Here is a 26,193-nt window from a genome sequence, read left to right on the forward strand (position 1 = left end):
ATTTGGGAGAAAGTTACAAATTATTACATTTACAGAATTTAAATAAAACTTTGAGAAACCAAATCAGAAGCCAGAGAGCAAAACAGGCTGTTTATTTACAATACAGTAAACACTTAATCTTCTACCTCTGATTTTTAAATAAAAAACTAAACATACTAATAAGCATTTTAGAAATGAAGAAATATGGGGCAAAGCAAGCAGCAGAGCAGGCTCTGAGGTAATCCTCTAACTTGGGTCTGGCCTCAGACTGTAGGGCAAGGTGGAACTCTCGGGAACATATTTTCATAAAGCAAGGAAGAGTGGTGGAGAAGCTCCTGCTCCTCAAGGAAGAGCAGATTCTAGTTAGGGTCACCCTGGAAATAAACCTTCAAAACTCAGAAGAAGAATGGGACTGCAATGCTCTGGTTTAGAATCCACAACACCCTAAATATTCTCCTCTAAGAAAAGCCCCTATTAGTTGCTTAAGCAATACTAATGCCTTGTACATGCTGGAGCTCATGAACAAGCTTCAGGTGAAAGTGGTTTGATGTTGCAATGGTGGAAGTGCACATCCCTCTCGATGGCAGGTTTAGAAAGTCCCACTTGTCAGTCCAACATGATTAGTGGCTCCTGAATTTAGCTTCAGGAATCGGCTTCAGTAACCAGGAACTCTCATGTTCTACATCTCACATCCCATTCTGGACTACAGTTTAGTTTTTGTTGCAGCAAGTCATGAAAAGTAAGCTGCCTGCACAGCATGTACTCTGGATTCAGGTCCTGCATCTCTCCTTTAAGAGATCTGCACACAGAAGTCTGTTCTTTAACTTTACATCCTGTGTCTTCTCTCACTAGATCATTGGTTTCTTCTTCCTTTTGTAACTGTAAAGTCAACACACACAGTTCAGATTAACATTTATCTGCATACAGAACATTATCTGTATACTGCACATAAAACCCATACATCCTCTATAAACTGCACATAGAACGTGTTTACTACATTGTTCCAAATCACTCACAACTGTCCTGCTACCCACAAACACCCAACCTGTTCTAAAAAGCTTGCCACAACATGCAGTCAAAGAAAGCATCCCTGCGCTCCCAGGACCAGGTCACCAGCATCTGCCACCAGTTCTCAGAAAACTCATTTTCTTGGGCACCCATCTGGAAACTGATGTTGAACCCTACTCTGAATTAAAATTTTTAAGTGTCTGGAAGGAAGAGAGGGAGGAGGAAGAATGGCAGGAGGATCCAACTTAATCTATAAACCTATTAAGTAAAATTGCAACTGAAAGAAAGCCCAGATTGGAGTACAAAAAGTGGCACAAAGTGAGCTTGCTTGAACTGAATGAAACTGCTGATAAGAGTCTCTGTCCGTTTTCAGAGTTTTTACAGCAACCTCCCATAAAAAAAAAAATTCTTAAAAGGGATGGAAGTGTCTCTATGTGAACTATCAAAAGCTTGTTTTGATTGGAGAAGATTGCTACTCCTTTTAGGCAGTTCTGGGGAACATTTAATAACACAGGATAATTTGACTGAATTCGAAAGATACTTCACCCAGATGACATCATTATCCCCATGGCTATGTCCTGAGCAACTGCTAAGGTTCCAGCTATCTCTGGCATGTAAGTTTCCTCCCATCTATTTTATATCTTTCTCTTGTTGCCTTCTATATAGTAATAGTTCAGTTTAACCAACCAGAATAGATTTAACGTTGCAGTATTTTGGCGAGATCTGGTTGGGAAGCTAAATGCAATTCCTGAGCAGCCTGTCTTGGTAACATTTTGGAAATCCCAGGACCTTGGCAGTTGGGTCCTGTACTGTGCTAGTGACCTTCCAGCAAATGAACTGCAAGTCAGACACCCCCTCTTTTGCTATTTTTATTCTCTCTGCCTTTGTGTATGTTTTGGCTTGTCCTAAAGACAAACAGGACTGGACTGTTAAACAATTTAAAGAACTTTGATTCAGTTCTAAGAAGAACAGTTGATGCCATTTAAAGAGATTTCCAAACAGATTCTCCTTTTAGTTTAAACTACTCCTTACAAAGGGAAGTTGTGGAGGGTAGAGAAGGGAGAAAATGGTACTGCTAAAATAGAGAGCTGAGTTATAAATATTATATAGTGTACTATGAATTTACCCACATCTTGGCATTGTAACCATGAATTCAATTTATGCTTGACAGTAAAAACAATAAAATAAGTAACTTAAAAACCATCTCTGATGATCCTAACAAAACAAGCTGTGTTCTAAGGCCGGGAAGGTCGCTCTCTTTTGGTTTACAAATATCTTAGAAACAGCAATGTGAAAATACAGACTTTTAATTTTTATTCTGAAATTTAGCAGAATAGATTTTATTTTATTTTAAACTTTCAAGAAGGAATAAAGGCCTGTTCAACTGACCTGTAGATTTACTGTAGTAAAGTAGGCACCCCATAGGAGTGTCTTCCTGTTGACATGGTGACCAGGTGATGAGACTGTGGCAAAACCACATCAGGTGCTGATTGGAGGGCTCCTGGTGTTGCTTCAGCAAGAACCTCTGTGAATCACAACACATTTACATACAGTGGCACCACACATTTAGACATATTTAATTGGGGATTATTAATTTAAGTGCATCAAAGCACTCCGAGCTCTTCACGTAAGAGCCAATATATATATATGCTATGCACTCTTATACTAGAGCTAATCCAGATGGGGAATATTTTAGCTCAGAAAAAGTCTGAACATCCAAACGATACCAGAACCATTTAAAGAACTTGACACACCAAACAAACTTGATTGCGGTCTTCAACAAAATGACTAAGTTAGGAGGATGAAGAGAACACAGCGGGTATAATTTAATTATATTAAGTAGTACATTTATTAAGGCTATTAAGAGTCAGCCCTAATAGTGAGATGTATTAGCTTAGTCTCTCAAAGTAAAGGATGGAAGGCCTGTTGCTTGAAACATTTAAAACATCTTAGGTTTTAGGAGAAGGCGCTTCAGGAACAGTATTGCAATGTCTTCCTAGGACATGGGCTAAAGAATTCATCTCTTTTCCATCTCCAGCTTTATAATTCATTCTCCATCTATTCATCCCACTACGTGCACAGTAAAAGCAACACTCAATCATCCCTCTACATCACAGTGAGACTGGAAGAATGATCCTACTTCAGTCACCACATATAAGGGGGTGGAAAAAAGAGCATCTGGTCTCACCCTCCTCTACTCCAATAATAGACTCAGTATCTGGCAGGTGCAGAGACTCCACGCCAAGACGAGGCTGAGAGTTCATGGAGATCAGATTCTTACTATGCACAGCTGCTTCCTCCAGCAAACTGCTGCCCAGCAGTGACTCTGTTACAAAAACAACATGCTGTGAACTATCTAGACTGCCCTTCCTGCCCACCACCCTCAGAGGAAGGGACTTCTCTGTCTCACACAGACCCAGCGAAAATGTCTATTTTCCAAAGATACCCCACTTCTATGAATTCCCACTCTTGGGTCTGTGCTTCCAACACACCACCAGGTGGGAACTCCCAGAGTTTTAAAATGTTAAGCCCTTAGAACACCTGCAATACAAACAGGCAGAGCTGGATATGTTAGGTGAATTACTTATATCGGAAGAATAGGTTCTGCCCCCTTAAACAGAGGAAAGGTATGTATGAAGGGCATAAACTTCACTTCAAAAAGAGATCAGATTCAAGATTTTTCAAAGCAAGGACCCACCTGCACCATGGCTGTCACACACAGATGCCCTCATATCCTTTACCCTCAACCTTTCTCACCTATTCCTTTCCCAAGAAAGGCTTCCTCCCATCCAGACAAGAATTCCCTTCTCCATCCTACCCTAACCTCCTTAGGGAGGGACAACCTGCCTGCCCCCACCGGCCTGACCTCTCCTATTACTTCCTGTAAGAACACTCTCTCACCACCTCCTCCTCCTCCTCCCCTATATACCCACTTGCTCACCCATGTGTCAGAGCACCCTCCTCACACACCCATCCCAGAGAGAATGCCTCTCTCTCCTGCACATTCCTTACCCGGTTGCTCTCGGTCTCTGCTTCCAGCAGCTCCAATTCTGGAGTGGTGCTTTCTCATATGAACATTCCGGCTACCACTCTGGGAAAATGTCTTCCCACAGATATGGCACTGATGGGGCTTCACTCCTGAAAAAAAACGACCAAGTTGATACTTCTGAATTTGTGAGTAAAGACCCAATCAATAAATGGGAGCAAGGAGTCAAAAGTTAGATGTATGCAAGTCAGCAAGGCCAGATGAAATTCACCTTAGGGTACTTAAGGAACTAGCTGAAGCAATCGCAGAACCATTAGTGATTATCTTCAAGAACTCACGGAGGACAGACGAGGTCCCAGAGGACTGGAGAAGGGTAAACATATAGTACTTATCTTTAAAAAGGGGAACAAAGAGGACCCAGAGAATTATAGACCAGTCAGTCTAACTTCAATACCTGGAAAGATACTGGAACAAATTATTAAACAATCAGTTTGCAAACACCTAGAGAATAACAGGGTGATAAGTAGCAGCCAATGTGGGTTTATCAGGAACAAATCATGCCAAACCAAACTAATTTCCTTCTTTGACAGGGTTACTGGCCCAGCAGATGGAGAGGAAGGAGAACTAGTCAATCTTTACACTCCTGGGGGCATTCTGCGCCAAAAAATTAAAAATTCTGCAGCAAATAATTAAAAATTCTGCACACATTATTTTAAAATTCTGCAAAATTTGTCAAAACACCACTACATAATCACACTGGTTTCAATTATTTTGGTAATTTATTTCAAAATACCTGTCAGCAAGTATGTCAGTAACGATATAGGCAAACACAAAAATTTCCCCAGGAGTAGAGAGTCTAAGAAACCCCTATGACAACTGAGTTCCTGTTTCTCTGCCCCCTTCCCAGCCCAGAGTCCAGGGGCCAGATACCCATAACCCCTTCCCCTCCCAGAGCCCATCAGCAGGCCTTTCTCCCCTCCCCCGCCCCAATACACTCGAACCCAGAACCCCTAGCTGCCTAGCCCACCCTGCCCAAATACCAGCATACTCTTCTCCACCCCCGAGCCCAGCCATGCCCTCCCAAGCCCAGACACCTGCCCCCGCCCTAGAACTCAGGGATCCAGAGAGAGAGAGAGAGAGAGAGAAACAGCCTGTTGCTCAGTCCCAGGCTTGTGTGGAGTTTCCTGTGTCCCACCCACTCCTTCCCTCAGGGCATGCTGGGAACTGCAGCTGCCAGGAACCTCTCTAACTCCCTCCCCTCCACCCCGCTGAGTCTTCTATGTGTAAGCTGGGCTCTGCCAGGTACAGCAGCCCCTAGTGGCAGCCAGCAACACTGCAGCTCATTTCTGTGGCAGAAAGGAAATTCTGTGTGTACAATGTTAATTTCTACAAAATTCTGCATTTCGCAGTGGCACAGAATTCCCCCAGGAGTAATCTTGATTTTAGAAAGGCTTTTGACGCAGTCCCACATGACACTCTCATCAACATAGTAGGGAAATGTCATCCAGATGAAATGAGTATAAGGTAGGTGCAAACTGGTTGAAACACTGTACTCAAAGAGGAATTATCAATGGTTCACTGTCTTACTGGGAGGACGTATTTAGTGGGGCCTACTGGGGTCTGTCCTGGGTCCGGTACTATTCAATATTTTCATTAATGACTTGGATAATGGAGTGCAGAGTATGCTTATAAAATCTGCAGATGACACCAAGCTGGGAGCGGTTGCAAGCACTTTGGAGGAGGGGATTAAAATTCAAAACAACCCTGACAAACTGGAGAACTGGACAGAGGCACTGGCCACTGTCAGAAGACGGGATACTGGGCTAGATAGATCACTGGTCTGACCCAGTATGGCCATTTTTATGTTCTTATGTCTGAAATCAACAAGATAACATTCAATAAAGACAAAATACTAGGAAGGAAAAAAATCAAATGCACAACTACAAAATGGGGAATAATTGGCTAGGTGATAGTACTGGTGAAAAGAATCTGGGGGTTATAGTGGATCACAAAGTCCATATGAGCCAACAATGTTATGCAGCTGCAAAAGAGGCTAATATTCTGGGGTATGTTAACGGGAATGTCATATGTGAAATATGGGACGCTATTGTCCTACTGATGAGGCCTCAGCTAGAGTACTGCGTCCAGTTTTAGACACCACACTCTGAGAAAGATGTGGACAAATAGGAGAGCAACAAAAAGATAAAAGGTTTAGAAAACCTGGCCTATGAGAGGTTAAAAAGAACTGGATAGGTTTAATCTAGAGAAAAGAAAACAGAGGACCTGATAGTCTTCAAATACGTTCGGGACTGTTATAAAGAAGACTGTGATCAACTGTTCTCCACATCCACTTAAAGGGCAAGAAGTAATCAGCTTAATCTGCTGCAAGGGAGATTTAATTTAGATATTAGAAATACTTTCTGATCATAAGGGTAGTTAAGCACAGGAATAGGTTTCTAAGGAAGGTTGTGGAATCCCTGTCATTGAGGTTTTTAAAAACAGGTTTAGACAAACACCTATCAGGGATGGTCTAAGTATACTTGGTCCTGCCTTAGTACACAGGACTGAATTATATGACCTCTCAAAGTTCCTTCCAGGCCTACGGTTCTATGATCCTATAAAGACAGAGACTGGCAGATGGTGGAGATCAAAAGATCCAGGACAGGGCAGGTACCAGGTAGAGGACATGCTGTCCACGAAGTACTAAAAAAACCAAAAAAACATGAAGAACAGTTCCACTGAAAATAGGGGATTTTCTACTGAAAAACTAGACCAAAATACTAAAACACAGACATTTAGCATATAGGCCTCATCTACCCTACCTGAGTGGACAACCAGGTGTTTCCGAAGGCTGGAGTATTCAGCAAAGGAACGACCACATCCTTGTGCCTCACATAGGAAGGGCTTTTCTCCTGTATTGGATGAAACACAGGTTCTTAGGCATTAAGACCTTTACTTCATTTTATCTTCCAATCTCTGGTAACATCCCTGTTTTACATTCATTCCTCCCCCTTGGCCTTACGTTACAGCTACCAAAGTTCACCAAGAAGACAGACTCCTTATGAATTTGTTTCATGCAACCTCTTCATTGGCTGTGAAGAGTCTATGCTGAAACTCCTCCTCCTCTAGGCTGAATGTGACTCTTCCATAGCATTTCCAGACCATGACTCACAAAAAGAAGCCAATCAGGGTTCAGCTTGTCCATCCGTTTCTAAAAACATCTTTCCAGTATTTAGGTGCCCAGAATGTAACACAATATTTCAGGTGTGGTTCCATAAGAACTACGTAGAAACTGACTACAACCCTGGCTGCTCTGAGATGTCATGCTCATCTCTATGCAGCTCTAAAATCACATGGGCTTGATTTGTTGCCATACAATATTTCAAATCCATATCTGAATTTTCTGATTACTATCATCTCTTAGATCTCTTTCAGCTATTACTGCTTCCTAGTTTTCTGCCTCCCACAGAATATCTGTGTTTGGGCTTATTATTCCCCAGATGTATTTGTTTTCATATTCCTAGGCTGAATCTCATTGTTATTTCCTTCTCATATGTCTAATCTTTATAGATCCCTTTGCATTTCTCCAACCTCATCGGTGTTCTCATCTTCCAATTTATAATCATCTATGAATTTCATTAACCTGTTCTTAACCCTCTTCAAGGTCACTAATGAGGATGTTAAATAAAATTAAGGCAAATAGATACCTGCAGCATCCATTAGAGAGCTGCTCACAACTCAGTACAGTGCTGCTTATTATTACCCCTTAATCATAGCCCTACTGAGGCTGAGGATGTTAGGGAGATTCTCAAACCTGAGCTGGCTTTTGTAGGTGACAAATCTGAGGAACTGTCACAGATTGAAGTATCACTAGAGGAGGTTTTGGAATTAATTGATAAACTCAACATTAACAAGTCACCGGGACCAGATGGCATTCACCCAAGAGTTCTGAAAGAACTCAAATGTGAAGTTGCGGAACTATTAACTAAGGTTTGTAACCTGTCCTTTAAATCGGCTTCGGTACCCAATGACTGGAAGTTAGCTAATGTAACGCCAATATTTAAAAAGGGCTCTAGGGGTGATCCCGGCAATTACAGACCGGTAAGTCTAACGTCGGTACCGGGCAAATTAGATGAAACAATAGTAAAGAATAAAATTGTCAGACACACAGAAAAACAAACTCTTGAGCAATAGTCAACATGGTTTCTGTAAAGGGAAATCGTGTCTTACTAATCTATTAGAGTTCTTTGAAGGGGTCAACAAACATGTGGACAAGGGGGATCCGGTGGACATAGTGTACTTAGATTTCCAGAAAGCCTTTGACAAGGTCCCTCACCAAAGGCTCTTACGTAAATTAAGCTGTCATGGGATAAAAGGAAAGGTCCTTTCATGGATTGAGAACTGGTTAAAGGAGAGGGAACAAAGGGTAGGAATTAATGGTAAATTCTCAGAATGGAGAGGGGTAACTAGTGGTGTTCCCCAAGGGTCAGTCCTAGGACCAATCCTATTCAATTTATTCATAAATGATCTGGAGAAAGGGGTAAACAGTGAGGTGGCAAAGTTTTCAGATGATACTAAACTACTCAAGATAGTTAAGACCAAAGCAGATTGTGAAGAACTTCAAAAAGATCTCACAAAACTAAGTGATTGGGCAACAAAATGGCAAATGAAATTTAATGTGGATAAATGTAAAGTAATGCACATTGGAAAAAATAACCCCAACTATACATACAACATGATGGGGGCTAATTTAGCTACAACGAATCAGGAAAAAGATCTTGGAGTTATCGTGGATAGTTCTCTGAAGATGTCCACGCAGTGTGCAGAGGCGGTCAAAAAAGCAAACAGGATGTTAGGAATCATTATAAAGGGGATAGAGAATAAGACTGAGAATATATTATTGCCCTTATATAAATCCATGGTACGCCCACATCTCGAATACTATGTACAGATGTGGTCTCCTCACCTCAAAAAAGATATTCTAGCACTAGAAAAGGTTCAGAAAAGAGCAACTAAAATGATTAGGGGTTTAGAGAGGGTCCCATATGAGGAAAGATTAAAGAGGCTAGGACTCTTCCGTTTGGAAAAGAAGACTAAGGGGGGACATGATAGAGGTATATAAAATCATGAGTGATGTTGAGAAAGTGGATAAGGAAAAGTTATTTACTTATTCCCATAATACAAGAACTAGGGGTCACCAAATGAAATTAATAGGCAGCAGGTTTAAAACAAATAAAAGGAAGTTCTTCTTCACGCAGCGCACAGTCAACTTGTGGAACTCCTTACCTGAGGAGGTTGTGAAGGCTAGGACTATAACAATGTTTAAAAGGGGACTGGATAAATTCATGGTGGCTAAGTCCATAAATGGCTATTAGCCAGGATGGGTAAGAATGGTGTCCCTAGCCTCTGTTCGTCAGAGGATGGAGATGGATGGCAGGAGAGAGATCACTTGATCATTGCCTGTTAAGTTCACTCCCTCAGGGGCACCTGGCATTGGCCACTGTCGGTAGACAGATACTGGGCTAGATGGACCTTTGGTCTGACCCGGTACGGCCTCTCTTATGTTCTTACTGTCAGATTTCATGCTATGCGTCAGTCACTGCCAAGGCAATTTGAAATACTCCACACAAGACTAATGAGACATTGTGTCAGATAATATAGAAAAATCCATGTATATTATATCTACCACATACCCTTCATCCAGTAATTTTGTAAACCAGTGAAAAGAGTGCTCATGTATTTAATGTGACTTCCTCTGTCTAACTTCTCCCATGCAATGTATTGCTTGGCTTCATAGCTATTGGAGTATTTGATATATCTGAATGAAAGGGATTCAGGTAACATGTTCTGACTGGTGCTGTGGTAGTGAGAGTGTGCATAAGATTCTCATCAGGCACTTATGTAACTTTTGCAATCTTGCTCAAGATAGAAATACTGGGAAGAAAAATTATTACTGATGACACCCAATCAGGGGCTCAGCATATAACTTCATCTATAGAAATAGATGGTGGGTTTGTTTGAACACAACCACAACTTGGAACTGTCTTCATGTTTGGTACATGAGGATGGTTCCCCCAACTTCCTTAAGTCTCATTTAATTTATACCAAAGCAAATATTTGCCACTTATTGCTGGCCACTCGTCTTTGGGAACAACTGGTCTGAGACATTTTTTAGTTTAGATACGCTACTTTCTGCTGGGTTCTGAAACCACAGTATACGCGACACCAGGGCCAACAAAGCTTAGCCCTCCCTGCAGAGAAAGATTAACAAAGTAGAAAACTGAATCCAAAGACAACCACAAACACACTATCACTACATATGCAAAACTTCACTATTCAGGTATATCACTTTCCATTACATCCCAGCTCCCATCCTTCAACTGTACATTCTCTAGACAGACTGTAAACTCTTCAAAGCAAGGATCTTGTCTTCACAGACATCTACAAAGCACATAGCACACTGGTGTGATATAAAACAAAACATGAGAGTGGAGCATGTATGTTCTGTGCTGCAGAAGTGTTTGTGGAACTACTCAAAAAAAATCTAAGCTTTCATTTTAATAAAGTTGTTTTCAGCCTTTGCAGTTGTGAAAATAATTTTAAAACATTAACTAAATAAGAACTGATGCAGTGTTGTCTTCCTGAGTCTCCAATCTCAAACAATATTCTCAGACACACAGACTACCCCATACATTTCAGTCGATTGTTAACACTGAAACCTAAACATTTTAGTTTAAATGTCAATGTTGGGGACTATTAAACATTTTAGCAGACACATCCAGATAAACACATTATCTCAATTATACACTGCCTCTCCACACCTTTCTAGGAATATAAAGCCCCAAATTCCCACTACTTAGCTGTCAAGATCTTCAGCTAGTCCCCCAATTTCTATGATGCAGCTCTGTATTGTCAATGTAAAAATCTGCAGCATATTAAGAACTGAAAACGTGTGGACACTTAAACGTAAGTTTAATGTATATTACAACAAACAGGGGCTACGGTACGATTGAATTATTCATTTTTATATTGATCAGAAACCTTCATTTTTTATTTTAAATTTAACTGTCATAGAATTCAGGTCCAGCTGGATGCTGAAGGCCAACCATGTAGCAGTACACCTTGGTTAGCATTAGCATTTGTGGAGCACTTTACATCATCAGAATGCTGTACTAAGCATTATCATTGCTTCTTCCTATTAGACCTTTCACTCACTCATGCCTGTCACCCCAGTTGGGGTATGGGCCGCCAACCACAGATCTCCAGAGTCCTTTATCCTGGGCCATTTGCTCTAGCTGGTTCCAGGTATAGCCCACTTTTGTGCAATCAGCCTGAAGGTCACGTCGCCAGGTGTTTCTTGGACGGACCTTTCAGCTATGGTTTTTGATCCTTTCCTCTCTCTAAACATTGCCTCAGTAAACATTTCTCAACATTTATCTTTTAATTTTACAAGTAGCACAGATAATGAGGGAGCTAAATTCAAATTAATATAGATTCTATCAACTAGTTCATTTTTAGATCTCATTTAATTTATATCAAAGCAAATATATGCCACCGCTTGAATCAGGCACTAGTCCAGTTAGGACTGTATATCTACATTCCCAGCAGCAAGGACATGCAGCTAGGTCAGGATTCACTTTGGACAAGTATCTCAATCTACTTTGCCTCTTCACTCATAAGAATTTAGAATGACTTCTCCAAAAACCCTTAAAAGCCAATCTTCTGAGAATGTAAAAAAGGTCCTGGGACTGATTTAGGAGGGAAAACAGAAATTTACATAGTTTGGCTAAGTGACAACTAAAAGAGGAACATGATAAAAGTATACAGCATCTGAAGAGTGTAAACTCCAAGAAGAGAGAGGAATTATGTAGGGTACTGCACGGGTAAACAGCTGGTTAATCACATTGATAAATAATTGTAAGTTGGAAGATAAGGACACCAGTGAAGGTACATATGGACACTGCCCTCCCTGGACCATTTCTTGGGGACTGTTTCCTGAATAAAGAAGATCTGGGATTTAAACGCACCAGTGTGAATCCGCAGGTGGTTCTTCAGATTCCCAGCCGTTGTGAACTGCTTCCCACAGCCCACCTCAGTGCAGACAAATGGTTTCTCACCATTGTGAGTTCGCATGTGCACCTTCAGCCTTTGCAGGACATAGAAGCTTTTCCCACAGCCTTCTGCTGGGCAGGTGAAGGAACGATCATTCCTGAGAGGCAACAAAAGAACTACAGCAACGGGTTGCGAAACAATATATTTTCCTCAGGGACATTCAATTCTGCTGCCACATCTTTTTTTTAAATACGGTTTCTACCTTTTACTCACTTTTCAACTGAAATGAATGGCGGTACAAGGAAATTAAGTGACCTAACCAGGTAAGTGGCTTAAATCTGTATTTAACTAGATTACTCATCAAGGAGCTTCTACCACATGGCCAAAAGTTGTAAAATCTATTGGAAAAAGAAAACAGAAAATAAATCCAAGCCTCTTTGGCTTATATCACAGGTTTTTTGCAACCTCAACTTTATTCGGGACAGATGACCTTGTGCAAGGCAACATAATGCAGAGATGTGATAACATTCCCCCATATAGCAACACCCTTACTGTACATGAGATGGGAAAGCTGAGTTAACATTGTCCATCACACAGGATATTTTAGATTAAAGGATAGCTCCACTTTAAAATATTATTAACGACCAGAAGGAAGAGCCTAAATCTGGCTTACTTTTTTCAATTTATGTGGCATATAGATTAATCTAACACATACATTCACACTGTTCTAGTTTCTGAGGGGAGAGCCAAATTTAGAGATAGGCTCAACAGTTACCACTCCTTTCAATTTCTCTATTTTATTACATTAATATGAATTCCTGAGTCTTTTCTTTCTTGGGATAGACGTGAATATAAGAGAAACAGTGCCATGGTGAGGAGGCTTAAAATCCAACAATCCTGTTTTCCTGACTTTGAGATTGGGCTGCAGTATGTATTTAAATCCACTTTCTTTGTGTGTTCCCTTCTACCAAAAAAAAATTCAATATTTTTCCAGAAATACTTGGGCCAGTTCCAGCCTATTCAGCAGCACTTTTTATTTTCAAGTTCACATTAATAACAGTGTTTTCTATGAACTAGGAGCTTTTTTGTAAAGATGTCAACTTTCCCTAAGACACAGTGGATTTCATGAAGGACAAAGGGAATTTTCAGAATAAAAATTTTTCTACACTGTATTCCCTCCCAGCCAGGCTGAGAGTGTGCAGGAAGTGCGCTGACCATAGCCTTTGTTAGTGAGACCATTCAGCAGCTAAATCTGGATTTTACTCAATTTTGAGTTTCCTGTTGCCATTCAGCTTTGAAGAAAGATTTTACACAATGGGAATTAACGGATGTTTTGTATAAAGACCAGAAATTTCTGCAAGGGCACAATAGCAGAGATCTCTGTTCTACTCACCTGTGAGTTTTTAAATGATATTTGAAGTGGGCTGGCCACACAAATGTCCGATCACAGCCCTCAACTGTACACTTCAACTTCTTCTCTACGCGGGACAGGTGAGGGATGGGGCTGGAATCTTTTGGCTGCCCATCTCCTGAGCAAAGATGAACACTTTCACCTAGAACAGAACACACTGTCAAAGTCCACAGAGGAGATGAATTACTGTAAGAAAGAGACAAGATAACCCCTAGTATAATCTAAGCCTATAAACCAGATGTGTTCCTGGTTATCATGTATTTACCTAGTCCTACAAACTAGATATTGCTACCCAGCCCATTGCAGGGAACACATACATATCTACCTATCTTCCAGGTCTATAAACTATTCCCAGCAAAGTACCACATCATATCCGCTGCCTCCAGATCAGAATAATGTTAGGGAATGTGTAATGCTGAGAGATCAGAGGCCATAAATATCAACTACATAGTAATATTAGGTTACTTCAACGATCCAAATATTAAATAGTCAAATGTCACCTCTGGATTCAGTCAGGATAAGCAATTTCTCAACACCTTAAATGATGACGTCTTGGAACAGCTAATTCTAGAGCCCAGAAGAGGACTTAATTGACTTAATTATTTCAAGATATAATTGTAGTTGAGCTGTTAAGTGATCACAATATAATTAATAGTTCAAACAGGTATCCCTCAGAAAACTGAATATCAAACCTAGTTAAGCCACTAGAAAGGCACATAAAATAAAGCAGGCAATATGAAAAATGGACATTATGAGGATTAAAAAGGTAATTTGAAGAGCAAACAGCTGTAGACAAAAAGAAACAACAAAAGATTCTTTAAGCATATCAGAAGCAGGAAGCCTGCAAGAGAATTGGTGGGTCAACTGGATTACCAGGGAACAAAGGAAGCAATTAAGGAGGTAAGGACGTTGCAAAGAAATTAAATGATTGTCTTGCATCAGTCTTCACCACAGAAGATTTTGGGAAGATACCTTCGGAGGGTAGATATTACAGTTGAAGAACTCCTTTGAACTCAAACTACTGAACATATTTTCTTAGAAAATTAAATCTGTACGTTTTCAGCCCTAAGAGATACCGAAACCTTGCTTTAACCGAAAACCTCAATACAGCCTTAACTATAGAGATGCTAACAATGCCTCTATAACAGGGGTAGGCAACCTATGGCACGCGTGCCAAAGGCCGCACGTGAGCTGGTTTTCAGTGGCACTCACACTGCCTGGGTCCTGGTCACCGCTCCGGGGAGCTCTGCATTTTAAATTTTAAATGAAGCTTCTTAAACATTTTAAAAACCTTATTTACTTTACATACAACAATAGTTTAGTTATATATTATAGGCTTATAGAAAGAGACCTTCTAAAAATGTTAAAATGTATTGCCGGCATGTGAAACCTTAAATTAGAGTGAATAAATGAAGACTCGGCACACCACTTCTGAAAGGTTGCCAACTCCTGCTCTATAATGATTTTGCCTATTTAGAAACTATCCTGCAGTCAGATAGGATAAACAACTAAAGCTACAGCCAGTTGCCTTTCACAGAATCTTTAAGATAGTAAGAGCACATCGCCTACCATTATTGCTTGCTTTGGCGTTCTTTGCGAGCTGTGCTCGAGTGGCAGCAATCAAACTGTCATGGGCCAATTCCTGCACTCGTAGAAACCATGGAGTACTGCTGTCTGTGCTGTCATGGGAGAGAAAGTCATTCCCAGAATCCTCTGCTTCATCCTGAACGAACACAAGGTGCTCTGCTGGACAGCCCAGGCCTGGAAGAGTTCCATGAGACAGAAAGATAGTCAATGAGAGGGGACTCGCTTGCTTCTCAGAGTCTAATATCCATGGTACAGATATAATATCTGCACTAAGTCTCCACAGACCTCTGTATTGTGGGAAGCTGCTGATGGTTACATGCTCCTGAATAATATCCATCAACACCCAGAAAATTTCATATTTCTCCATCATAAGCAGCTGGGAGAAAGATGCATTTGTATCTCCTGCATTCTACTGTCTGAAACAGATCCAGCCAGATGACAACAAGAAGGGGAATTACCTGCTCTTGTTAGGTTGAGGAGAATAAAGGAAGTGCTGTCACTGGGCTGGAGGTCTTGCAATAAACTGGAAGGTTCTGGACTTGACAGGAGCTCAGGTGGTTTCTGTACCGTTTGCGCCCTTGTCTCCTCGCCGTCAGGGCCTACATTTACCTGAAGGCTTCTCAAGACAGCAGATGAAGGAACATCTTTGGAGGAGTTAGTGTGACTTGGAGAATCATCTAGTGGAGAGAATGAGATCACAGACCTCTAAGCAGCAAAGCTCCATCATTAATGAAAAAGTCCTAATATCTCTTCTGAACCTATCCCTCCACCACCAAGATCCCTTTTCAGCAAGAAGTAGGGAGAACATGCTGTAGTGGCACAGTAGAGACAGCTATATAAATAGCACTCCCACACAAACCTGTACCATAGATTTTACCTGGCAACATCAGTCTGTTGCATTCTGAGGTCTCAGTAACAGGAAGGAGGGAGAGACAGGTGATGCCTTTAGGTTCTGATTCCACCAGCCCCCGCCCCAGTGGAATAGATGTGTTCTGAACAAACTGAACCAGCAGCTGAAAAAGAGAGGATCTTGAAAATAGGATTCAGCAGTGAGCAAACCCGTTTATAGCACAAGGTTCCAATGAGATAACAAAAGACATTTAGTTAGGCTTCCTCTACCTTGTAATACACACAGAGCCCAATCCAACATTCCTTGAAGTCAATGGAAGTCTTCCCACTTACTTCAATGGGAGCTGGATTGAGCCCATAATTGAAAATATTAGCATTTATGGATGACATCCCCAATTATTTCATGAGATTGATAATCTTGATTTTTCTATAGAAATTCAATAAGATAGCCTAGCTCACTATAGGTAGCAGTGCTGTCTATTATTAAGGCTGCATATTACTTGCCATTATAACCCTCCTTTTCTGTCCCTTATCACTGTCAAGCTCTAACCTTTCAATCCAAAATTTTTCATGTTTAATCTCTGGCTCAAGTTGATTTAACAACAATTTTGTTTTAAATTGAAAATGGATCAGCCCTTTTCAAGAATGTAGGGAGTAAAACAGTAGGGAGCTCTGTCAATATAAAAAATATTATTGGATAACCCTAGCGTATCAATGGTTTGGAGCAGGAACCAAAAATTTGACAAGAAACTAATCGAAGTCAGAGAAGTGCATTGTCCCTCTGAAAGTCTGCCCAGATTTGGCCAAATTCTGAGCTGTAGAATTCGTACATTGTTTACTCATTCTCTCTTCACCACAAAATCTCAAAATTCAAACTCTTGCCACACTACACTAGGCATGCTCCTGGGCCCCTCTAAGCCTCTGTCATTCCAAAGCGAAAGCAGAGTTTTACTTCCAGGACACAGACAGAAAAAAATTGATCGTCCCACCATTGTCACACTCCGCTCACAAATCAAAACACCCTTTGACCTACAGAAGAAATAGTGGGCTAGGAGCCAGGAGATCATGAATTCTAGGCCGACCTTTTCCAATGACTCACAATAATTGTGAGCACTACCCAACCCTTATTATCAAGCGAGGCCTCAAAACCTTACACAGAAGAAAACATGAGGATAAATTCCTGGGGACCAGAGAGGGTGCACAAGGTCATTTCTGGCAGATCTACAAAGAGAACTCAGATCTCATCCAATTAAGACACTCTGCCTCAAAAATAATATACCAAATCTATGTGTTTGGCCCTAGGGGTCTGTAAAATGGAGCTACTCCTGCTTGCATTCACAAAATACTTTGAAACCCACATATGAATGAGAATCATTAAAAATATACCACTCAGGAGTCTTATCCTTCAGTTCCGTGCTCTGTCCCTTAGACCACAGAGCCAGGACTAGAATCCAGGAATCCAGACCCCGCATTCTACTGCTGTCTAGTAAATAAATATATATGATGGAATTTCTGTCTTTTTAACTTAAAAAGATAAAATTCCATAAGAAAACTTATGAGAACTTTACCCTTATTGTGATATAGCCTTTAATTATATGTTCACATACGGCTCAGTAACTAAAGCTGACTATCTGTAGGAGTTCTCCCTCATTACACATTTTCCAACTTCTGCAGCTAATGAATGAGACAGAGGGCTGCAGACAGATAATGGTTGCATGATAAGGGGACTGGTCTGGGACCAATAGAGCTGGGTTCCATCACTGCCTCTAACTCAGACTTACTATGATATGATGAGTATGTCACTATATAGACGAATTAAAGGAGGTAATTGTGACAGATATAGCAACCCCATGCAATATCTTTGGGGAACATACTGTAGCAAGCTTATAAATAGTTTATGTATGATTGTGTTTTGCTCCATGAGGGAACATTACCATAGCTCCTACAGGACCTAAAAACAGTGAAGGGTAATTAAGGCGAGTAACTGAGACTAAACAACTCTAGAGAAGTTCCACCTCCTAGGCCAGGGGTGGGCAACTTTTTGGGCCAAGGGCCACATCTGGGTGGGGAAATTGTATGCAGGGCCAGGGCAGGGGGTTGGGGTGTAGGAGGGAGGGTGCGGTGTGCAGAGTGTACGAGGGGGCTCAGGGCAGGGAGTTGGGGTGCAGGAGGGGTGTGCGGTGCAGACAGGAGACTTAGGGCAGGGAGTTGGGGGCAGGGTGTAGGAGGGGATCGGGCTCCAGCCCAGCACCACTTACCTAAAGCAGCTCTGGGGTGGCAGTGGTGCACACTGGGGCCAGGGCAGGCTCCCTGCATGCCTTCCCTGCTCCACGCCGCGCCGCTCCAGGAAGTGCTGCGGCCCCTGCGGGAGCGGGGGCGGAGGGCTCCGCGTGCACTGCCCTTGCTGTGTCTCCAGGTACCTCCCACAAAGCTCCCATTGGCCGCGGTTCCCTGTTCCCGGCCAATGGGAGCTACGGAGGGCAGTGCCTGGAGGCAAGGGCAATGCACAGAGCCCTCTGCCCCGCAGCCCAGGGGTTGCAGGGAAGTGGTGCCGGCCGCTTCTGAGAGCGGCACGGGGCCCGCAGCACCACAGGAGGCAATCCCATGGGCCGGATCCAAAGCACTGAGGGGCCGGATCCGGCCCACAGGCCGTAGTTTGCCCACCCCTGCCCTAGACGGTTTGTATACACTGGTTCAGGGTGGGTTTTCCAGACATTATGAAGCAAAGAAAGGGTTTTTTATATAAAAGAATGAGCTTGATCTGACTTGTGGAATTCTTTTGGATCCAGCAAATGGACAGGACCTTCTGTCCAATGGGGCCCCAACCCATGCGGAAGGGTTGGAATGTCTTTGGCCTATTTGAGCCCCAGGAGACTGATGGATGACTCCTGATATGGTTAGCGTGTTTAAATCTGCTTATCGTTTTTATTACGTTTTCTTTGTAATGCTTTTATCTTAAGAATAAAATTGCTTAAAAGAGCTGTGTGGTAACTTGTAACTGCTGGCAATACATATATTCATAGCCCTCAGAGAGAAAGCAAAGCAAGGTTCTGGCCTTTAGGCAGACTGGCTTGTTGGGGATATCACAGTGTAAGGGCAGGAAGGTAGGTGTGCAGCCTTAAAATCGTTGGTCAGAGGGAATCCCTATCCAGAGGCAGGTGATGGATGAAGACCAGTCTGGCCGCTCCTGGAGTGGGGACAAGGGAAAATACAGGTGCAGTTACCCTGAAACTGTGACAGTAGTCACTATTGTGTGTGCCTCATTTCCTGTGTACCCAAAATTACACACTCTGGGCTTGACTTTCAGAAGTGATGGGCACTCACAAATCCAAATGAAATCAATGGGAGCTGCCAGTGTTTTAAACCTCTGAAAAATTAGGTCCTAGGCATCTTAAGTTGAGCATTATATTATACCCAAAATTAGTGGACCCTTGAAATTTCAGGCCCTAATTTATCTGTGCTCAGTTCCCCTACCTCCCTACAATATTATGAAGATAATTTAAGTTGGTGTAGCATTCAGGTGGCCATATGCAAGATGAACTGAGCCAGAATCCATAACCCAATTTTAATAGATCACCAATTCTTATTAGTTATAATACAAGTAACATCCAGAAGCCTCAGTCAAAATTGGGGACCATTTTGCCAAGTGCTCTATAAACACATATTAAAATATTCCCTCTCCTGAGATTTTACTTTTTAGATTAAGACAAAATGCAACTACGGGGTGTGGTTAACAGACTTACATTGCTAGATAGCTTAGTCATTCAGAGTTATTGGGGTGGTTGTTTAAAGATTAAATATGAAATATTAAATGATCTCCACAGTCCCTACTGCAAACTGCCTTGCTATGAAATATATATATTAACATAATGAAATGTGGCCTGGCTTATTATATAGAGATACTTAAAAAAAAAAAGAAAAAAAAAAAAGGATTTCCTCCTACAACAAGGTGGCTTTGGCTCAATCCATCCGTCCACATATACTAACGTTAGGCCATTAAACATGACCAAAAGCAACAGCAGAAAGTCTCTCCTAGAACAGGGAGTCTCTTAGTTTTCCCCAGCATAATGATATCAAACCAGTATGCAAAACCAATAGGATAAAAGCAGCAGGCAAAGGGTAAGAATAACAAATCTCTCTTATTACAAACGTTCTCAAAGAGATGATCTTAAACAACACAATGGCTTTTTTATTTAAATCCTTTCTCCCAAACATTATTAAATTGACCCCCTTCCACCTCCACCACAAAACAATCCAAGGATAGGCAAACATTTTTGTAAAGTTGTCACGTCTCAATAGAGAAATAGTCTCAGGGACACCTCCCTTCCCATTTACAATCACATAATATCCCTGACACAATGACAGCGATTGATCGCATGGAAAAGTCACATTAAGAAGATATGTAACGCCTTTTTAGTTTCTTTTAATGCAATTTTGCAGCTGGAATGAAAGGGCAGCCACAAGCACCATGAACAGCCAGCTGACTGTGAACAAAGATTTGGGAACTTCAGGAATAACCCAAACCCCCAGAATCTAGTAGCGTCACTCTGGTAGGAGGAAAAGAAGGTGGTACAAAGATTTTTTTTTATAAAAAGGGGTAGGGAATATATTTTCTCGCCCACCGTTATTTTATTAAAAAATAGCTAATGAGACTTTGCTCAAATTAAAAATATATATATATATCCAAAAAGTCAGTATTGTACATTATAAACCACTAAAAATAATGTCGGATTACAAGAGAAAATATTCTGCAATCTTAAATATATGGGGTGCTATCATTATCTGCTATGTTTAGGTAGTTTTGAGGAATTACTATCTAAATGGCAAACTAAATCTTCTGCTGAACTTAAGAGTTGGACCATGAAACAGAAACCAAGTCAGGAACAAACTCAGTTCTGACCCACTTACCTCTGGTTTGGATTCTAACTCATCCGATAACATTGATTCAAGTTTCCGATTCCCGCAGCTGTTCTGGGCAAGGCACAAGTTTAGAATTCAGAGTGAACAGTCCCGTCTGATTATTCTCATAGTCTCCTAGCCTTAAAGCAGTGCAGTCTTCCTGCAAGAAGTTGTGCTAGGCAGATATTCAATTTAACCTAAAACAAATAAGAGAATGGAAGTGTAAACAGCTGAGACCTATCACTAATGAATCAAAGTAAAAAAAAAAGTATAGTATTGTTAAGGAGTACAAAATCCCTGGCAATATGGATGGTCTCTCGCAGTTCTATCTTTTACCCATCTTGGTGTTTATAGTACTATCACAATGGTATCGGAATGCTAACAAAAGAGTCTAAAGCCTAATTTTATTTTAAAAAACTAGTCTCTATGCCTTCCTTTTATTATCTAATTTAAGACTACACAGAATTTAAAAAGCAGTACTTTCTGTTGCTCATATACAGAGAAGCATTGCCGGGCCATTCTTCAGGGGCTGTTGAGAACATCTGGGCTTATTCAGATTGTTGGTGGATTGAAATTCCATAGCCAAGGATCCATAATCAAGAAACTCTGCCCACCTGTTCGCAAAAAGTCATCTGTTTTCTGATTGTCAAAAAGTCCCTGATGTTCACAGATGTTTTGATTTAATTCCACCTCAGTTTTCATACACACTGCACCTATAAATTAACCATGCTATTTTTTCTACAGATTAGGAAGGAAGCTAGATACATTTTTGTTCCCATTTCTGTAAAGTGCTGATACTAGTGATAGGAATCAGCAAGGAAATATTATCTCCAGTTCTCCTGCTCCATCAATATTACAGCTTCCTGCAAGTCCTAAAAAACATAATGGTCTGAAAAAACACAAGTTCTCATTCCAGGTTGGATCAGTACAGAAATTATGATAGAGCCCTCCTGTAGGACTCCCCATGGATTGTCCGTCCAGATGTAAGATGCTCTAGGCAGATGCCATGTCTTGTACTAACTGTACAGTGACAAGCCCACTCTGAACTTAATAAGTAAATAATCATAATAAATAAAAACAGGAATTAAAGTTTCACGGGGACTCCTGGTACTTTGTTCATGTTCTAAGATCCCCTTTGCCTTTCAAACTGCAGACTTGGCTGGGTCATTCATTGGTCAGTGGCAATCACACCCAGTGAAATAAGCTACTACCTAAGGGATGCAGGTACCAACCAAGTTGCCCTGGTTAAGTTACAGGAGCGAAGAAGCCCGGGTCCCTAGTGCCGCTCTGCAGCCCTTCCAAAGCTGTCTGAGATTTCATTATGACCCTTCCTGGCATCAGTGTTACACACACCAGCACCACAGCCAGCCGCACAGCCCAGAGCAGCTGGCGGGCGAAATGAGCCAACGCCGTGAAGACAGCCTGCTGGGCAGCGACAGGCCGGGAGAGCCCGAGGCCAGGCCGGGGACCGAGCCGGACGGAACCGAGGGAGGCCCCACGACCCAAAGGCACAGCTGTGTGGGCGGGAATGGGGGGGAGGGGCGCGGCACACACGCGCTCCCACCCCGCCCCCATCGGGGCAGGCTCCCCCTCAGCGCGGTTGCCTGCCGGGTGTGTTCCCCTCTGAGCCCCCCTCCCCCCACAGCTTCGGCCCCGCGGGGCAGGGCTCCAGCCCCCGAGAAAGGGGAGGGACCAGCACCGCCCCGCGCGAGCCCCCGGGGTCAGGGGAACAGCAGAGCCCCGGGGAAGGGATTGAGCCCCGGGACTGACACCCCCCCTCTAATTCGGGACACCCCCCCGCAATTCTTACCGGCATCTCAGAACCGCACGGATGTGACGCGGGCCCAAGCCGGAAATGCTGAAGCGTTCCGCAGCTCTATGGTCTGGGCGATTTTCCAGGCTGGCTAAGGCCTCAATTCCATGACCCGGGGGCACCACATCCGGTTCCGGTTTCCGGCCGGGCGGGAGAAGGGGAGCCGAGGATGGGGCTCTAGAGCTCTGGCGCTGCGCCAGCCCCTGTCCTACAGGGGGATCACAGCGCCCCCGCGACCCGGAACGCACCAGGCTGTGGCGCTGCCCATACCAAGAATGCCGCTGTCTGTGGGGCCGTTAACCCTGCTCCCGCCGTGCTCTCCCTGACCCTCCGCTCTAGGGTTGCCAGTTTTCTGATTGCAGAAAACCGAACACCCCAAGCCCTGCTCCTGCTCCTTCCATTCCTCTGTGGCTCGCTCATTTTCACTGGGCTGGGGGGGGGCAGCAGATTGGGGTGCAAAAGGGGGTGAGGACTCTGGCTGGGGGTGCAGGCTTTGGGGTGAAGCCAGGGATGAGGGGTTTGAGGTGCAGGAGGGGGCTCCGGGCTGGGGTTGGAGTTTGGGAGGGAGTGTGGGCTCTGGGAGGAAGTTTGGGGGCAAGTTCTGGGAGAGGGCTCAGGGCTGGGGTAGGGGGTTTGGGCTCCAGGTGGCACTCCCAGAAGTGGCTGGCATTGGAGCCAGAGGGGCTATAGGGGGCTCTGCACACTGCCCGTGCCCACGGGCTTTGCCCCCACAGCTCCCATTAGCCGGGAAACTACAGAGCCGGCGCTCAGGGTGGGAGCAGTGTGTGGTGCCCCCGTGGCTGCCCCTGTGCCTAGGAGCTGAATATGCTGGCCGCTTCTGGGAGCCGTGCAAAGCCAGGACTGTCAGGGAGTCTGCCTTAGCTCCGCTGTGCTGCCGACCAGATTTTTAACAGCCCAGTCAGCAGTGCTGATGGGAGCTGCCAGAGTCCCTGTTCGACTGGGCATTCTGGTTGAAAAATGGACACCTGGCAACCCTACCTGGGGCCAGCCTGGGTTCTGTGGCCACCTTCTCAGCCTGGTTCGGGCAGCCCAGCCGAGATCCCTTCTGCTCCGCATGGCCTGGGAAATGGGCTCTCTGCACCCAGCCTACTCTGCGGGAGCTCTGCTGCCAAACCTCCCCCGGCACTCTTTCACCAGCCTGTCAGACAGTGTCCCAGCCAGCTCCAGTGTACAACAATCATGAGTCCCAGCCCTCAAAATCATGAGCTGTTAACAAATAATACAAGATGGGTTCTTTTATTTACATTGTTCTTTAGCGCTCCCATCTTCCAGTTTTTCTCTGTAACCTGGAGGGCCAGAGGCAGGGGCGGCTCTAGGCACCAGCGGGCCAAGCGCCCGCTTGGGGCGGCATCCTGGGGAGGGCGTCATTTGGCTCCGGTTGAGCTCCCGCCGGTATGCCTGCGGCAGGTCCACCGGAGCCCGGGACGAGCGGACCTGCCGCAGGCATGACTGCGGCGGGTCCCGTCTTCCCGCGGCTCCGGTTTAGCGACCCCAGGAATTACATCGGCAGGTCCGCTCGTCCCGGGCTCCGGTGGACCTGCCGCAGGCATGCCGGCGGGAGCTCAACCGGAGCCAAATGACGCCCTCCCCAGGATGCCGGAGCCGCGGGAAGAGGGAGCCGCGGGACTGGGGAAGGGCGGCGCAGCGCTCCGCGCTGCTTGGGGCAGCCTACTTTGTAGAGCCGCCCCTGGCCAGAGGCTCAGGGTTGAGTGGTTTGTTTTGTATCTGCCTTGATATACTAGACAGCTAGAGGGACTGGGACAGTTAGCTCACCAAAGAATGTGCCTCGACAAACATGGAGAAAGCTAGAAATGCTGCCCTGTCATATCACATTGGTCCTAGCCTTGGTATTAGCCCATCAAACAGTAGCTTTTGAGCCAGTGACCTTATCTCCCAGAGACCTGCCCCTTTACATCAGACCAGCAAGCTGGAGGTGTTCAGTTAAATAGCCTGAGACTTATCATCTTAGAAAACTAGAGTTGCTGAGTAAGTGGCCATGCAATAGCCTACCCTTTGACATCATGCCAACACAGTAGTAACCAGCATCCCACTCAGGAACCTCATACACACCTTTGCCTTCACATCAGCCCAGCAGTCTAAAGGAGCCAACAAGCTTTCTGCTTTGATACTATTACACCAAGACTGACATTTTGGTCAATTAATTAGTAACTTTACAAAGATCAGTGGCTTAACATCAACCCAGCAATCTAGAGTTGTTGAGCAGATATTAAAATAAGCGGGAGTGTGTGGGAGCACAGTTTCCCTTCTGGTAAAAGCAGAGGGAGAATCCATTCTTATCCTGCTCCAGAGCTGTCTATCCACCTACCACTTCACTGGCTAGGGAACGGAGGATTCATCTGGTAGGAGAATCTGCATTGTGAGCAGCAGGAAGAGCAGTAGGAAGAGTTTATGGGGCTCCAAGTCTTTCCTGTGAATACATGGAATACCTCCAATACCCAATGAGACATTAATTATTCATATTGGGAGTCCCATATCAGACATCTTTCTTCTACAGGAAAATCTGTCCCTTTGGTGGGTCCCCCTACAATCCAGATAAAATAAGAGACTCAGCCACATCTCCTCCACAACCTACATTTCAGGACAAACAGCCAACTACTGACAGTTCCTTCTCCCTTCCTGGTATGCCATTGACAATTGTGTGAATTAAAAAGATGGTTAGGAGATACATTTTAAGTTCTGTTTCTGGGATCAGTGAGGAGCTAGTAGTACTTGATACACTCAGTTTTGAGTGTGATTGGTCAATATAAATATGTAAATTATATAAAAAGCTATGTTAAAAGAATGGTAAGTCTGCAAAGTCTAGCAGAGGTAAGGTTCCTCATGCAGAAGACAGATTCCATTCTCCTTTATGAGTTCTATTGTAGTTCACATCCATCCAATATGGGTGTGAGGGTAGGTTCTTTACCAACTCACCTCCCTGAACTCTATGACTTTATAATCCCCTTTCTCCCTCTGCTAGACCTGATGACATTCCACCCACCTTCCTTCAATCACTCACTACATTCAAAATCATGCTCTTCCACTATTGCATGCTCTTCCACCATGTCTCCCAGATGAACAAAAGACACCCAAGCACACCATGCTCTCCTTTGATGTGCAAAGGGGTTCACACCTTAACCCTACCTGGCATTGCTTGTGGGGCTACCCCAGAGATTCATGGATTTGCAGGATTGAGCGAGCCAGATCTGGGAATGTCACTGCAATGCCTGCTGTGATGCCATCAGCCCTGGTTGTTCTGTCTGGCGTGCAGGTCCACACTGGACTGCGCAAGTCTGATGATCTCTCCCCTTCAAGACCTGATTCTGGAGGGAGTTAGCCTGTCCCCCTCCCCACAGGTGGGCTTGGTGGTATGTTCCATCTTCCCCCTCAGCTCAGTCTAGAGGTAGGTTCCATTTCCCCTTCTGAGAGAGGTGGTAGGTTTATTCCTCCCCATTCCTAGGTCAGTGGTAGCATCCGCAATCCGCAGAGCTCGGTCTAGACGAGGTGCCAACCCCCTCTTCGAGTTAATTGGTAGGATCCATTCTTCCCCACCCCCTCGAGCTCGGTGGTAAGCACCATCCTCCCCCG

The 26,193-nt window shown here is 43.7% G+C and overlaps 1 protein-coding gene across 3 annotated transcripts; it reads right to left on the reverse strand.

Annotated features, from left to right (window-relative positions):
* Window positions 1–75: 75 nt before the first annotated feature.
* ZNF410 (zinc finger protein 410) lies at window positions 76–26,070 on the reverse strand. 3 transcript variants are annotated; one of them, XM_039533807.1, is made up of 12 exons: window positions 25,750–26,070; window positions 20,781–20,968; window positions 15,901–16,036; window positions 15,482–15,700; window positions 15,006–15,197; window positions 13,419–13,593; window positions 12,001–12,182; window positions 6,796–6,885; window positions 4,000–4,125; window positions 3,176–3,313; window positions 2,377–2,512; window positions 76–858 (listed from the first exon to the last, which is right to left on the reverse strand). In XM_039533807.1, the coding sequence occupies exons 2-11, from the start codon at window positions 20,811–20,813 to the stop codon at window positions 2,385–2,387; spliced, it is 1,419 nt and encodes a 472-aa protein (XP_039389741.1). In that variant the 5' UTR covers window positions 20,814–20,968; window positions 25,750–26,070; the 3' UTR covers window positions 76–858; window positions 2,377–2,384. The 3 variants fall into 3 exon arrangements, with proteins under 3 accessions (XP_039389741.1, XP_039389742.1, XP_039389740.1); XM_039533808.1 differs by lacking the exon at window positions 25,750–26,070 and adding an exon at window positions 22,582–22,730 and having other exon boundaries at window positions 13,419–13,578; XM_039533806.1 differs by lacking the exon at window positions 25,750–26,070 and adding an exon at window positions 22,582–22,730.
* Between the last annotated feature and the right edge of the window lie 123 nt (window positions 26,071–26,193).

This window comes from Mauremys reevesii, linkage group 4 (assembly GCF_016161935.1).
Source record: "Mauremys reevesii isolate NIE-2019 linkage group 4, ASM1616193v1, whole genome shotgun sequence".
Taxonomy (NCBI): Eukaryota; Metazoa; Chordata; order Testudines; family Geoemydidae; genus Mauremys; species Mauremys reevesii.

Excerpts from the sequence above, each read along its gene's own strand:
- ZNF410 (XM_039533807.1), bottom strand. The coding sequence starts at position 20,813 with ATGTTATCGGATGAGTTAGAATCCAAACCAGAG. Across the intron at positions 13,594-15,005 it reads CGCCAAAGCAAGCAATAATG|TGTGTTCTGTTCTAGGTGAA; the intron begins GTAGGCGATGTG and ends GGACTTTGACAG. Across the intron at positions 12,183-13,418 it reads TATCATTTAAAAACTCACAG|GAATGATCGTTCCTTCACCT; the intron begins GTGAGTAGAACA and ends GTTGCCTCTCAG.